The following is a 15,705-nucleotide window of genomic DNA, read 5'->3' on the forward strand; positions in this document are numbered from 1 at the left end:
GGGAGGAGGAGGAGAGAACTCACCCAGCCCAAAAAATCTATTCCTGTCCCTGGTAACTGCTGCAGCTAAAATCCCACCCAGCTTTCCCAGCCCAGAGCTGATTTAGAGGCTGCTGAGAGACACAAATGGGAACTGGAGCCAATGTCCTCCCCTGGTTCCTTCCTGCCCTTGGCCTGGGCTGTTGGGTCTCCTCTTCCTCTGCAGAGCTTCTGAGCTCTTAATGCTCAGGCAGGTGAGGGAAACACCTGGGCTGGAGTGAAGAAGCAAAGGGAGCTCTGGGCTGGCTGCTTACAGCCTTCTCCTTCATCCTCTGTTTACCAAGAAATTCCCTGCCTGCAACTGGGTCCCCACTGAAGCCCATCCCAGGCTGATTTCTCACCAAGATCTGTCCCAAATCCCCCACTGGGCTCCCAAGCACAGTGAACTCTCCCTGTGCCATGAGCAGGAGCTTTCCTGCATGTCCACCACAACTCAGAGACATTTATCATTTATCATTTATCATTTATCATTTATCATTTATCATTTATCATTTATCATTTATCCCCCAGGCCATGTGTGGCTGTGGCACCATGAAAAGCTCATCCCTCATCCCTGCCCAGATCCAATGGTTTTCCAGCTCAGGAAAGGGTGAGTCCATCACTCAGCAATGCTACAAAGCCAAACCCAACTTGCTGCTCCCTGGAAACCTTGGGATGCCATTTCTCTCTGGAATATCCTGAAGTGCTGGGATGCTTTTCCCCAGCACTTCCCACCTGGAGCTGGCAGGATGGCAGCTGGAGGGTTCCCTGTGCCATAAAACTGCCTGTCCCCAGGCAGCCAGGGAGTGGGAGGACACAGGGAAGGGATGCATGGAGGGAGAAGGAGGCAGTCACTCAATCATTCCTTTGTTCAGGCAAGGGATTGGTTATGTTACAGTTTCTTTTCTCTACTGGTTGCATTTGCACTGGGAAGAGGGGACAAAAAGAAACAGAACCAGGACTAGAGATGCTGGAGGGATCTCTGAAATTCCAAACCTTGTAGGCCACCCTATGAGGGCACTTCTTTCCTAAGCCCAGGGGTGGAGCAATTACACGTAACAAATTGTACATATCCTTATAGTGAATGCGGCAACTGGAAAGGAAACACCAGAGGTTATGACAGCAAAATCCAACAGGAATCAGCTTTTCCACAGGCAAACAGGAAGAGTCAGCTCTTCCCAAGGCAAACAGGGAAGAATCAGCTTTTCCAAAGGCAAACAGGACAACTTGGAAGGGCAGAACACGCTGAAAAGAAAGGTTAGTGTGGAAAGGAAAGACACTTTAACACACAGAGAGGACTTCCAACTGCTCACCCAACTTTATATCCTTGGATTTTCCTCTGGGAAACCTTCAGTGCCATGTGCAAGGCTTCCCAAACATTGGCTTTCCTTTCCCACTCGTGTTTTAATTCCCTGTGCCTGAGCATCAGCCTCCAGCCTCTGCTGCCCAACACCCCGAGCCTGCAGGCCACAAAGAGCCTCTTGAATGGATTATTCCTGGGATTTTATTACAGCTCTTCAAAGGATCATTCCCAAATTCAAATTAGCTTCAAAACCTTGGGAGATTTCCCTGCCACTGTCACCTCCTACCTAACCATTCCTGGGCAATGAGGAATTTTCTGGGAGAAGGTGTCACCTGCAGAGCCGTGTTGGGCATTGGCACTGAGAAAATCCAGCTTTCAATCCCAGAAGGAGAAATCAGACACCTCCTGGAAGATTTATGGTCACCCTCATTAATTCCCAACAATCATTTCAGCTAATTAAACAGCAGGATTCTATTTCTCAATCTTTTTTTTGTGTAATCAACTCATAGGCAAAAAGAGCTGAATTTCAGAATTACCTCTGAAGAAAACTGGGATGCTTTGGCCTCCCTGTATTTATTTTGGTGCAATCTGTAAAGTAGGCTGGAATATTTTGGGAGAACTCCTTCAATGTTGCTGTTTTTTGGGATGTGAAGTATTAAGGTCTATTCAAATCCCCAATCAAGTCCCAACTATGAATTCAGAGGGAGAGCAAATGGAACCATGCAAGTCTTGGCTCCAGGCCCAACCCTGGGTCTAAAAAGGGTTTGGTTTAACTGAGGCACCAAGTTTACACTTCCCTTATAATTTTAGAAAGATTCTGGAAAATCAGGGTGTGGAAAATACAGCAGAACACTTCCCTGAGCTCTCCAAGACTCCGTGGAAGGCTGGAAAACCAACAGATGGTTTGCACTGGGAGATCAGGGCACAAAATGAGGACAAACAGGGATCCTTTTCCAGGTTCAGAAAATTCCAGAATGGTTTGGGTTGGAAGGGACCTTAAAGCCCATCCAGTGCCACCCCTGCCATGGCAGGGACCCCTCCCACTGTCCCAGGGAGCCCCAATGTCCAACCTGGCCTTGGGCACTGCCAGGGGTGGAGCAGCCACAAGTTTTTATTTCAGTTTATTTCAATCTGATTTTCCTCAGCATCCCATTGTCCCAGAGAGCAGCTGCAGCTCCTCCTGAGTGCTCTGGAGGACAATGTGGGACAATGGCATGGCCACAGTGACATCACCACTATCTCCATGAGGTGTGCACTGGGAGAGGAATAAAACAGATCAAGAACTCACTTTCTTTTTTTGTTTGGTTTTTTTGTTTTGTTTTGTTTTTTTTGTTGAACAAATAGAAATCCAATTAGATTTTTTTCCCAGTTCATCCTTAAATCCTCTTCTCCCTCCTTTCTTAATTAACTCCCACTAAACCATCTTGTGCTCCTCATTTCTCTCAGTCCCTTTTTTTTTTTTTTTTTTTTTTTTTGGTGAGCTCAAGGCTTTTGCCACCCCTAAATCCAGCAGTTTTCCCATACTCACCCCTAGGGAATGTGGCACAGCTGGAATAACAGCTCCTAACTGCCTTTTTTACTTCCTTTTCAATGGTTTTCTCCAGGAAAGTTTTCCAGGGAGTTGGATTTTGTAACAAAACCAAAGGTGATATCAGAAATAGGGGTAAAATACACATTAAATTGTGTTTAAAATATTATTTATATAATAAAAATATAACAGTTGTGGAGCATCTTTCACTGAGGGTCTCAAGCTAAGGAAAGTGGATAAACACTGTAATTCCCTTTTCCTTGGCATAATCAAGGAAGAGACCTTGGGAACAGTGATCAGTGAGTGACCACAGCTCAAATCATGGAATGATCAAATCATAAAATCAGATGGGTGGAAAAAGACCTTTAAGATCAGAAAGGACTTAAATCAAAATTATTGAAAACTCGGTTCTGGCTCAAAGTGTGAAAAGATTTTAGATTTATGGAGATTTTAGTCCCACTTCTGAAAATGTGATTTCAGTGGAACCATTCACACTCAATAACTTCCCACCAGAGCGAAAAGAGAACAGGGTTAGAGGAAAAAAATAGAATTAGCATCTTAATATCTGACATTTTCTGCATTAGCAGCTCTGGGAGTGGAAAGGTTTGGCCTCTGAGTGACTCAGAGTTAATAGAGTGAGAAATCTTCCTGTAAACTCAGTGCTGGTGCCTCTTCTGGGTGGAAAGTTCCTGAATATAAACATTAAAAATCCACTTTGATCCCAGGTTTTTTTCCCTTGCAGGTGTGTTCCTCCTCCCACAGATGTTGAGCCAAGGCTGGTTTTTTTTAAGGAGCAACCAGGCACTCCTGAGTTTTCAGCCTCATTGAGATTTTCTGGTGGGAAGAGACAGGATTGGATTGGGAAAAAAAGGAAAAAGAAAAGCTATTTATGCCTGCTAAATCCCCACAAAGGATTTTCTGTGTCACAGAGCTCGTGGGGATGAATATCTGCCTGGAGATTACAAGCTGGTAGTAACTGTGGAGTAAATATTCAGGTTGGTAGTAGGGGTGGCTTGGAGCAGTTCAAATCCCCCACAGTTGAGAGAAATGCAGGTTTTTGGAACAAGCTTCCATTTAAAGTTAGGCTAAATCATTTAAAGTGAGATTTTAAAGCAGTTTAATTGCATCCTAGCAGGGAGTTTGAGATGTTGATTATCCAAACACTCCCTGCCTCTGTCTCTGCTGAAGGAAAAAGAAAAAAAAAAAAAAAAAAAAAAAAAAAAAAAAAAAAAAAAAGGAAGGAAAGATTGGAGGAGCTGGAGGCATCAAAATCCAGAGGAGATTCACAGCACAGGAAGTCATGGGGAGGAAAAAGGGATCCAAAATTAGGAGAGCTTTAAATGAACAAAGAATCTCTCAACAGGCAAATTCCCAAATAGAAATTCAAGGGAATTATTGGGACCTGGGACAGAGCATCCAGCAATGAGTATAACCCTGTCACCAGGGCTGTGGTGCAGCAATACAGAAAAGCAATTTATTAATTCAGTCCTGCTCTAGAAGTGGTCATTGGGCAGGGCCATTCCCTCAGTTTTAAAAAATTCCTTAATTTGGGGTCTGTGCTGCTGCTCCACTGCCTAAGCCCAGTGTGCAGGTCTCCCTGTGCCTTGGAAGAAATAAAATTTAAAAATAACCCCCTAAAATAAACATCTCATTGTCCAGTGTGTGAAAACCATCCCCTCCTTTAACTCACTCATAAATCAGGAATGTTTTATCTGAGAATTAAATACAATAGAAGAATTAAACATTTCCAAACTTCGGCCCATTTCATTTTATCCTGATTATTTTGCACATCTTACAACCTCAACTGCAACTCCAGAGCTAAATATTACTCAAAAACCCAAAATTCCCACGTAGAGTTTGATGTCGTGACAAGGAGGCTTCCAGAAAAAAAAAAAAAAAAAAAAGTGTCGTGTTTAATGAAGAAAGGCTGCTTCAAAAAATCCAATTTTTTTCCGGAAACCAGCCCAAGGCTGAGGAACATCACATCATTGCCCGTGGGAGCGGGTGGGATGAGGGAAGCAGACCTGGCTCAGACTCAGCCTGGGGGGTCTGTGCAGCATTTAGGAAACCCCCAAGGTGGATCTCAATTAGAAAAATTAGAAAAATGTTTCTCAGTTAGAGAAACATTCACACAAATGAGGTGTGAACCTCTCCCACTCCCCCGAGGCTGCCAACAGGCAGACATTTGCGAATTTTCATCTCCGGATGGGAAGCGGGGACCAAAAATTCCTTTTGGAAGTGCTAAATAACTTTTCTCCACCCTAAATAGCCAGGCTTGGTGGATCGAGGCTGTTAATCTGTTAATTTTTGGTTATTTATCCAGGTTTGGTGGATCGAGGCTGTTAATCTGTTAATTTTTGGTTATTTAACCAGGCTCAGCAGGTTGAGGCTGTGAATCTGTTAATTTTTGGTGATTTAGCCAGACTCAGCGGGTTGAGGCTGTGAATCTGTTAATTTTTGGTTATTTATCCAGGCTCGGTGGATCGAGGCTGTGAATCTGTTAATTTTTGGTTATTTATCCAGGCTCGGTGGATCGAGGCTGTGAATCTGTTAATTTTTGGTTATTTATCCAGGCTCAGTGGATCGAGGCTGTGAATCTGTTAATTTTTGGTTATTTATCCAGGCTCAGCAGATCGAGGCTGTTAATCTGTTAATTTTTGGCTCTGCTTTGCTCTCAGGAGTTGCTGCGTTGGGTGTGTGTGAAGGAAACGCCCTTGCAGTGACACCAGCTTTGTTCCTGCGCAGCGCTCAGGGAAATGGGAACATTGAACACCGGTGTTACCTCAAATCCTGGAGCTGTTCCCGTTCAGTCGCGCTCTGGGCGTGCCCAGGTGCAGCATTCCAGCCGCAGTGTCCCCTCTGTCCCCTCCTGGTGTCCCCCCCGCTGTCCCCCCCGTGTCCCAGCACGTACCAGGCTGCCGGGTCGTACTCAGCCCACACCCGGACAAACTCGTCCAGGTGATGCGGCCCGAGGATGGAGGAGTCCCGGGTCAGGTACTCGAAATTGTCCATGATCACAGCCACGAACAGGTTCAGCATCTGCGGGGAGAGGAGAGGAGAGGAGAGGAGAGGAGAGGAGAGGAGAGGAGAGGAGAGGAGAGGAGAGGAGAGGAGAGGAGAGGAGAGGAGAGGAGAGGAGAGGAGAGGAGAGGAGAGGAGAGGAGAGGAGAGGAGAGGAGAGGAGAGGAGAGAAGAGAAGAGAAGAGAAGAGAAGAGAAGAGAAGAGAAGAGAAGAGAAGAGAAGAGAAGAGAAGAGAAGAGAAGAGAAGAGAAGAGAAGAGAAGAGAAGAGAAGAGAAGAGAGAGGGGAGCAGAGAAGGGAAGGGAGAAAGGAGAAGGGAAAGGAAAAGAGGGAAGGAAGAAGGGAAGGTAAAGAGGAAGGGGAATGTTAAGAATTAAAAGCTGGAAGGGGAGCACGCCTGATGCCCTTAACTGGATGTCTGTACATGGAGCAGCCTCACCCCAGGAAGAAACTCTCCAGACAGAGCCCTGGATCCCTGGGAATGCCACTGCTGCCTCCTCCTCTCCTGCCCGCTGAAGGGGAGGGAATTCTTCCACGTCCCCATCACTGGGGCTGCCTCCAGCATGATCCAGTGGATCCCAGCTGGATCAGCCCCTCTCCCTTCCCTTCTCCCCCTGCACTCGGGGGCTGCAGCCTCTGCTGCTCCAGGCAGGAGATGGGAGCTCTTCCAGCACTTCCAGATCGAGGCACATCAACACCAGAAGAGCTGGAGGAAATCCCATTCTCCAGCCTAGATGTGCTATTTCAGACTCATAACAATTCCAGCCTTCAAAGGTGCCCAGGAAGATGAGAAGATGAGGGGCAGGACACACAAAAGGCTCCTGTCCCTAACAGCCACCAACAGGAGCCTGGAAACGCCTCTGGCACAGAAAATTCTCCTGTTATTAAAGCCAATGGAAAAGTCACAAGGATTTCTACGGGAAAAGATCAATGTGCAGAGTGGAGAGAAGGAAGACAGCTGGGAATGGATGCTGGAGAAAGCCCCAGGATCTCAAACTTTCAATTTCTATTTTTTAATATACATTTCAATTTATATTTTTCTCCCTCCTGTATATTTGTAACTTCTATTTGATATTTCTCAACCTCAATTTCAATTTATGTTTTCCTCCAGCAAATGGCAAGAGGAAAATTCTGTCAAGCTGCACATCCACAAAGAGCCAGAAACACAATTTAAACTGAAATATGTGATCCAAACCCCTTCAGTCTATGGGGTGATGTTGAGCAAACCATAAAAATGTGCCCTCCTGGCAAGGCTGGGGCTCTGCAAAGCTTTAATAGCTCATGGGGAAGCAATGAAGTGCTGAATATATTTTAAAAAAAAATCAACTACAGCCCTGTCCTGTAGCAGTTCAGCTGCTTGGCTTTGCCTGTTTTTGGGTTTTTGCTCCTTCGAGGGCTCTCCCCTCCCCTGGTCCCATTTCCCAGGATTTTCTGGGAGTGTTGACTCAGGGCCAAAGCTCACACAGAGCTGGATTTGCACAGAGCTGCTCCAGCCTCCAATTCTGCTGCCACATCTTGAGTGGGACAGCTGACAAACCCAGGGAGGGGACTCTGGGGAGGATGGGTTGGTTGTTTTTGTTTTGCTTTTTTGGGGGTTTTTAGTGGGTTTTGGAGGCTTTTGTTTTGTTTGGGGATTTTTTGATTTGTTTAGTTTTTTAAATAAGCTTCAGAACCAATAATACACTTGAAAATAACAGTGAGAATGGTTGATGTTGGGTTAGAGATTTGTACAAGGGAAAAATTTGTGTTTAAAGCCCAGAACGCTGAAGGAATCAGTAAATGGAACATTAACTTTGGATGAGCTTTCAGGGCTGCAGGTTTTTTATTACATGCACAAGAAATAATCCATGGCCAGTCAAAGGAACACCAGCAGCCACACAAAGGATCTCAGGGAAGGGCATTGAAGTTGGTGTGTCCATACCCAGCTCCAAACTGGCACATGGAGCTCCTGTTCCTGCTGAGGGGTTCCAGATGCACAGAGCATCAAAAGTGGGATTTTATAGCAAACCCCTGGAACTGAAGGCTCCGGGTGCTGCTTTTGGGACATCACAGAGCTCCCAGCTCTCCCTGCCTGAGCTGTCACTGGGTCCCTGTCCCTGCTTGTCCATTGCTCTGGCCCAGCAGGGCTGGGAGGTGACCCAAGGAGCAGGGAGGTGGTTATGGACTGGAACTGGTGCCTCAGGATTTTAACTTTTCTATTCTCCATCTATTTGTAACCCTGCAGTTCTTTAGTGTATAACTCTGAACTCCATACCCAGTGTGAGCTGCTGCTCTCCCATTTTGGGCAGACACAACAATTCCTCTCCAGGCTGGCAATCAAGGACACCTCACTGCCCCAGGCCCCAGAGATGGAAACAAAAGGGAGTTTTGGGGGAGAAAATTCGGGGTAAATGACTTCATTACCTGAAGCTGTAATTGGAAGATGAACCCCCAATGTTCAAATGGACCAAACTTATAAAAGTGTGAAATCCTGTGACCCATTGTCCATTTTGGGTGTAGCCCCTGGGGGGCTTTGTCTGCCCAAAATGTACCTGAGAGCCTTTCAATAAATAGAACTGCTTTTTATTCCTTTAATTTTGTCTGGCCTCTGTTTTTAGGTAGCCCCAAAAGGCATCAGCACCTCATAAAACTCATCCCCACAAAGGCCACAGGCACAAAACAAGCCCAGCACCTCTGAGTGTTTTCATGTCTAAAGGTTTTCTGGCAAAAAAAAAAAGTGATTTTTGCATTTGTTTGGCAAACAAATGATGATCCTTGAGGGTCACTTCCATCTCACAGATCCCGGGATTCTGTGAAATGAGTGTGATGCTCCCAGGAAACGCTGCTGAACTCGGACATTGTCCCCCTGCCCTCCCCGGTGCCCTTCTTCAAAGGGATGGTATAAATCAAGACAAACCTAATTAATGCTTAATTCCAAATATTAGACCCCCTGTGAGAAGAAAGATAAACCCTTTCCCTTTAATGACTAAATGGTCTCTTTGGGGATTTTATCAGCAGGATGATGAATGGGGTTTAGCAAAGCTGGCTCAGTGGTGTCTAAATTAAAATTAGGGATGAGGAGGAGGCCCGGGGGTGGGGAGGGAAGGGTTTGGGGGATCCACACCAGCACTCCCCACTTTGGGGGGTCAGGACTGACTTACCAGGAAGGAGCAGAGGAAAATGAATGACACGAAGTAGAAATAGGCAAAATCGCTGCCACATTCCTTTTTGGTGAGGCCAGAGAGGGGGTCACAGGCTCTGTTGCTCAAGCAGGACAACATGATCTCGTGCCAGGCTTCCCCCGTAGCACTCCTGCAACAAGAGGCTGAGTTTATCCAGCCCTCCCCATGAGAGCCACACCGCAGTAATACTGCACCAAATCAACCAAATTCAATAGGTGGAAGGTTGTGTCCAGGAGCAGAGATTGCATTTACACTGGGAATTGGAACTAGGCATGAAAAAGAAAGGAGAAAGAGCATTTCCCTCTGTTACAGGAGGGTAAAAGAAACCAGACAGGCTCAGGTAGGCTAAAAGCTTTATTGCTTCTGTGGAGAATAAAACCAGACTGATTTAAACAGTACAAATCTGAGTAAAGAGAGTTTAGGTTGTTGCTTTTTGAACCTAGTGCTGGCTCTAAAGCCAGTGGAGAGGTTGGGAAATGAAACCAGGCTTCTCCACTGGAATCTCTTATTCCCTTTATCAGGCAGATAAATTCCAGCATGGGCTGCTTGGACTTGGGTCTCTTTTTCACCACAATCTCCTGGGTTTTCTTCACCAATTGCCTCCTCCCTCTCTAACTTTTGCTATTGAGAGAAAAGAGCTAAAATGCAAAGCTTTGGAGTCCCAGAGAGTTTGTCCTCAAAATAAAGCAGTCCCTGTCAAGTGCACCTTGGTTTGGAAGCCAGGGATTCTCCACATGCACTTACTCTGAATTCCTGCTTCCCTCAACATTCACTGGCCTTGTATTCCCACAGCCAGCACACAAACTTTGCTCCTGGTCTTTGGGAAAGCTCAGTGCTCCATCTAACCTGGAATAACTTCCAGGCTACTCTGAATTACAGCAGATTCCCCCACTGGTGCCTGGGTGCTGAAAGCCCATTCTCTTTGTGGGGAATTGTGCAGAAAACAACTCCCATCCCAATCCTGCTGCCCCTGCTGCTCACTCACACTGCTCTGGGGCTGGTAAGGGACCATGAGGCTGAATAATGACCCAGCTTTATTAAAATTCAGGGATTATTCTGAGCTAGAGAGAGCTAATTCAGATTCTGTCTGGCTTCACAGAAACTCCCAGGCAAGGCATCCAGTTCCAAGCACCACAGAATCCTCAGAGCTGAGCCTTGGCAGGGCTGGGAGGGACTGGTGTTCACTGAGGGTCCCCACACTTGGATGAGGAACATCCCCCCAAACTGCCCCAAGTTGGAGCAGAGCCCGTTTTGCCAGGTCTTAAAATGAAAATCTGTTATTTAATTGATTGGTTTTTCACTTAAAAATGCTTCATTTCCAGGCAGGATGAACCCAGAGGGAAACACTTGGATTCTGAAGCAGAGGTGAGGTTGGTGTAGGAGCTGTTGACTTCTGCTTATGCAAAAATGGCCAATTAAAGCAATTCTCACTTTAAAAAGGAAACATTAACCAAGCTTCAGGACAGGAAACCCATCAATCAGTTAAACCAGCAGGGTTCTGGTCTATATTCAGCTTCTGCCTGAGCTGCCAAGGGGTGTCACAGCTCCAGGTGACGCTTTGTGGAGGGGCTGAATCTGATCTGCTGAGGAGGAGGAAGCAGGAATGGATAATTGACACAAACACCTATTTTAAAGGACATCCAAGTCTGAGCTGCTCAACTGGCACCTGCACCAAGATATTTTTGCTGTTCACACACAAACCAGATGGTGTTTTATCCTCTCCTTACCTGAACAGGAGCATCAGGGCTTGGAGGAAGGTCCGGAAGTTGTTGTGCCGATTAATGGAGGTTTCGTCATCTAAGGCAATGTTCCCAAAAACCTGCCAGGGAAAACAGAAGGGATTCAGCCAGGCACATCAAGTGGAGCTGGAAAACAAAGCAGGGAAAGATTTTGTCCTTGTTTAAGGGCTCTCAAAAGCTGGAATAATCTCTGTGCTGAAAAGGGAGATAAAAATGTGTTGTGGAGATGAAACACAAGATTAATGTGCTTTGTATTCACACAGGTCCTTTCCAGCAGTTCAGCTCCATCCCAGGCTAAGAAAAGTTTATTATTTCTTCTCAGGAAGGTGCAGTGCCTGGGCTGCTCCCTCCTCTCAGCCTCCTCACATGTCCATAGCCAGGGGAAGGGATGTCTTTTCCCGTGGGATTCAGGGATGTCCAGTGCTGAAATGGGAGCCAGGTCATGCCCACAGCTGGTTTGTCCAGCTCACTGGGGACACTTCAACATAAAAGCTGACAGTTAAAGTAGAAAAAGAGGCCTTTTTTTCATTTCTAATTTACCTGGCATCAGACAAGAAGAGTTTTTGCCTCATCCCAGTGCTGCTCCTGCTGTGGAGGCAACAACATCTGCACCCTGACCAAACCCAGGCTGCTTATGGGCAGAATGAAAGAATGAAATATTTTACCTGCATGCCAATAATGGCATAGATGAAGAAGAGCATTGCAATGAGGAGACACACATAAGGCAAGGCCTGTGGGAAAGGAAAGAGTGGGATTAATGACAGCAAATTCAAACACTGAATTCCCTAGCAGGACTGAGTTTTGTGGCATTTGTCCTTCAGGTGTAGGAGGTGGGCAGAGGATATGAAGAATTCTGGCAGCCTTCAGGAGACAACCCCCTGGAGCCAGGTATTCACTGATCACACAAAGTCAGGCCTTTCCAAGGGCTCTCTCTGTAGGGAAAACACAATCCAAGGTTCTGCAGCAGAACTGGAGCTACCAGCAGGCACTGCCACTTTGTGTGCATAATTGTATGAACATTAATTGTTAATAATTGTATGAACATTAATTGTTAATGACTTTGCTGTAAATTCAGACTGAGGAAAAACAAATCTCCATCCCAGAAATGAGTTCCTGCTCTGAAACAGGCCCAGTCTGGGATCCCAGGAGGACAAAAAGATTCTGAGTTTTAGCAAGAAATCAGTGAAGGCTGCAGTGTAATTATATCACCCAGACTGAGAGTGACAGCTATTTTACACTTGGCCTAAATGAATGGGTAATTAATGACACTTAATTAGCGATAGCTCAAAAATGGAGCAGTCTTGCCCTCGGGCCAGCCCCTGTGGTGCCTGGGGCTGGAGTTCTGCAGGCCAGAGGAGCCCAGAAGGAATTGTAGAATCATGAAATATCCTGAGTTGGAAAAGACACCCAAGGATCATCGAGTGCCAGCCCCTGTCCCTGCCCAGACCCCCCAACAATCCCAGCCTGTCCATCCCTGGCAGCGCTGTCCAAACGCTCCTGGAGCTCTGGCAGCCTCGGGGCCGTGCCCATTCCCTGGGGAGCCTGGGCAGTGCCCAGCACCCTCTGGGGGAAGAACCTTGCCCTGAGCTCCAGCCTGAGCCTGCCCTGGCCCAGCTCCAGCCGTTCCCTGCCTCCTGTCCCTGTCCCAGAGCAGAGCCTGGAGCTGCCCCTCGGGAGGAGCTGCAGCCCCGGGGAGCTCTGCCCTCAGTCTGAACCATCCCAGTGCCCCCAGTCTGCTCCAGCTGAACCATCCCAGTGCCCTCAGTCTGAACCATCCCAGTGCCCCCAGTCTGCTCCAGGTGAACCATCCCAGTGCCCCCAGTCTGAACCATCCCAGTGCCCCCAGTCTGCTCCATCTGAGCCATCCCAGTGCCCCCAGTCTGCTCCATCTGAGCCATCCCAGTGCTCCCAGTGCCCCCAGTCTGCTCCATCTGAACCATCCCAGTGCCCCCAGTCTGCTCCTCATGGGCCCCTCCAAACCCTTCCCCATCCCTGTGCTCCTCCTTTGGACACTCTCTCACACCTTTGGATCTTTTTGTTACTGAGGTGCCCAAAGCTCCCCCAGCACTGGAGGTGAGGCCCCACCAGCCCCGAGCAGAGCTGGACAATCCCAGCACTGCTGGGCCTGAGGCATCCCTGGGACAAAACCTGGAGGAAACCTGGGGAAAAGGGACTGATGTGGTGTCTGCTGGACACCTCTGCACGAGGGACATGGCCAGAGAGCTCAGAGCTGGGGGACAGACAGACAAAGAGCTCCTCCTGAAGCCCAGGAATGTCCTGGCTCTGCTTCAGGGCCACACTCTGCACACAGGCTTTGGGAAGGGTTGGGGTTGTGCTGGAAAAGGCCATGGCTGAGCCCCTTCTCCCAAAATCCACCCACTGTCTCCTGACTGGGAGCACCTCACCCCTGCAGACCCCCCAGGTGTGTCAGAGCCCAGTGTCACTGCCACAAATCCTGCTTTCACATTCTGTGTTCTCCTCCCTGCACTGCACAGCCTGAGCAAGCCCTAGGACCAGAGTTAAAGCATAAAACAATTTAATATGGGCTGCAGACCAGCTGAGAGAGGTAAAAATAACCAGCTTTGGGGTTATCATGTGGGCTTTTGTTTGGATCTAGAAAACAGCTAATTCAATGTGCTGAGGATTGGTGGGAGGAAGGGCAGAGGTAAAGAAAACCAGGCAAAGCAACTGCCTCAACTTCACAACAAAACCTCAACAAAACCTCATTATTTTAATCCTCCACGTCATTAAACCCAGGCCTACAGCTTAAACATTAAACCTGTGGCTCTACAGCTTCACAGTTTGTGTTACCAAAGTCCAAGGGGCTGGGGTTCACCTGTGCCAGATCCCACCACACCCAAATCCTGGGGGAGGGAATTTAAACTTACACTCACTGCAGGTGAAGAACAAAGCACTCATCAGTCAGGCCACTGCTGCTTTATGCAAATTCCTGAGCGTCCACACTCTGCCAGAAGGATTTTGGGGTAGTTTCAAGGGCAGCCTGAGTGCTGAGCACTTGCTGGAATCTGCATGAGCAAGCAGCCCTTCAGCCTCATCCTCCAAAATGCAGCATTCAGGGGATGGTCAGAGCTAACCTGTTCTCCTTTCTGCAGAAAATGAATATTCCTGGGGCTGGGCACTGCTCACCAGCTGATTTTGAGCAGAATTAATATTCCCAGGAATGGTCAGTGCTAACCAGTTCACTTTTAGCAGAATTAACACCCTTGTTACGGTAACCAGTTGAATTAATAATTCATATTCTTGGTGATAACCAGTTCGATTTTTCTGCAGAACTAATATTCCTGTGGCTAAGCAGTGCTCACCAATCCTCTTTTCTGAAGAATTCCTGAACTGTGAATTCCTGTGATGGCTCTGTAGAGGTGCAGCGAGCTCTTGGATCCTCCCTGGAACATTCTCCATATGCACCAAGCACGTCCCTCTCCCCAGACCTCTTCCCACCCTGCCAAGGCTCACCTTGAAGGACTGCACGAATGTCCAGAGCAGGATTCGGATGGTGTAGCCCTGGCGCAGGAGCTTGATGAGCCTGGCTGCCCTGAAGAGCCTCAGGAAGCTGAGGTTGATGAAGTTGTCCTGTGGAAAGTAAAGGTTTTGTGTCCTTCAGAAACGACCGCGATCCGAAACCACAGCCCGCAAAAAAGAAATTAAAATTACCAGCTTCACGATCTAAGCAGCAAATCGGCCACCAGAAAACCTTCCAAAAGAAACATTCGTCAGTGCAGATCACTCCACATGCAGCAAGAATGAGAAAACCCCTCTCCACAAGAGCCCTCCCCTCTGCTACTGGGTCAATGAGAGAAAAGGAAAAGGCCCTGTCACGCTGTCCTTGGAGGGCTGATTTGCTTTGAGCAAGGCAGATTTTCTCCCCCTCAAGACTCAGGGAGAGGGGGATGGTGCCACATTTTCATTTTGAAAAAGAAATGAGCTTGGTTGAAAGTCTTGGTCAGCTCAGTTTTGACAGGGAATTGAACTTAGGCCAAGACACTTGCAAGGGAAAAAGAAAGGCATTGTCCAGTGAAGATTCAAACATCCTGGGAAGAATGAGGATGTTTTCCAACCTGGAGGTTTTCAGTGTTTGTACAGAGTGGAACTGGACAGGTTTGCCAAGGAGAAATGGCACCAGAAGATTCTTTGGAAGATGGATCAAGGGCAGCGAGTCAATTGGGGAGGTTGAGCTTTCACCAGCAGGAAGATGCCTTAGGAACCTGCTGGTTTTCCAAATTCTCATTAAATGTGTCTGCACACGTGGATCAAAGAACTGCAGCAGGCAGGTTCTGATTTCCATTTGTTTTCTAGGATTTTCCCCACCCTTCACCCCATTTTTTTTTTTTTTTCTTCGGGGAAAAGAGGATTCTTGCCCCAATGAGCTAATCTAGAGAGGGTTCTTTCCAAAACAAAACATGCAAAAGCCAGATCCCTCTTGCCCTCCTATTTTAAGGAGATAAAAAAATATTCCCCCTTTCCATAATTCACTTTTTTGTGGATCTCTGATCACAGCCACTTATTTGACTGAGAGAGCTAAAGAGAGAAAACATCCCACTTTAAACTGTTGAGCAGTGAAGCAGCAAATATAATCATAAGGAGCTCTGCTTGGTAAAGATGAGCAAAAATTGTATTTCCCTTGGATTATTGTTTTACCAGAAGTCACATTGAACTGACCCACATTGCTTGCTCATTTGGCTACAGAGCTCATGCTGAAATTGGGGGGCTTGTTGGATCTATGGATTCTTTCAATGCCAGCTCAGTTTTGGGGCCATTAGCATTGCATTCCACCAATCCCATCAAAGAGTTCCAGAACTCAGTCTCAGGCATGCACTCGGTTTCTCTCAGGTTAAAAACACAAGCAGCTCAGAGTTAGGCACAGACCGAAAATCAGACTCGATCTTCAAATAAAGAGAAAAGAGAAAAGCACAGGAAT

The 15,705-nt window shown here is 47.1% G+C and overlaps 1 protein-coding gene across 11 annotated transcripts in view; it reads right to left on the reverse strand.

Annotated features, from left to right (window-relative positions):
* Positions 1–15,705, reverse strand: part of CACNA1B (calcium voltage-gated channel subunit alpha1 B) — a 294,097-nt gene that overhangs the window by 27,611 nt on the left and 250,781 nt on the right. For all 11 annotated transcript variants that reach the window (XM_088177578.1, XM_088177577.1, XM_088177583.1 and 8 more), the window contains 5 exons: positions 14,244–14,360; positions 11,435–11,500; positions 10,758–10,849; positions 9,010–9,160; positions 5,760–5,887 (listed from right to left, as the gene is read on the reverse strand). In XM_088177578.1, the coding sequence (XP_088033704.1) occupies positions 5,760–5,887; positions 9,010–9,160; positions 10,758–10,849; positions 11,435–11,500; positions 14,244–14,360 (554 nt within the window). The remainder of the gene's footprint in view (positions 1–5,759; positions 5,888–9,009; positions 9,161–10,757; positions 10,850–11,434; positions 11,501–14,243; positions 14,361–15,705) is intronic.

The sequence above is a fragment of the Sturnus vulgaris genome, chromosome 22, assembly GCF_052056855.1.
Source record: "Sturnus vulgaris isolate bStuVul1 chromosome 22, bStuVul1.hap1, whole genome shotgun sequence".
In the NCBI taxonomy this organism is placed as follows: Eukaryota; Metazoa; Chordata; class Aves; order Passeriformes; family Sturnidae; genus Sturnus; species Sturnus vulgaris.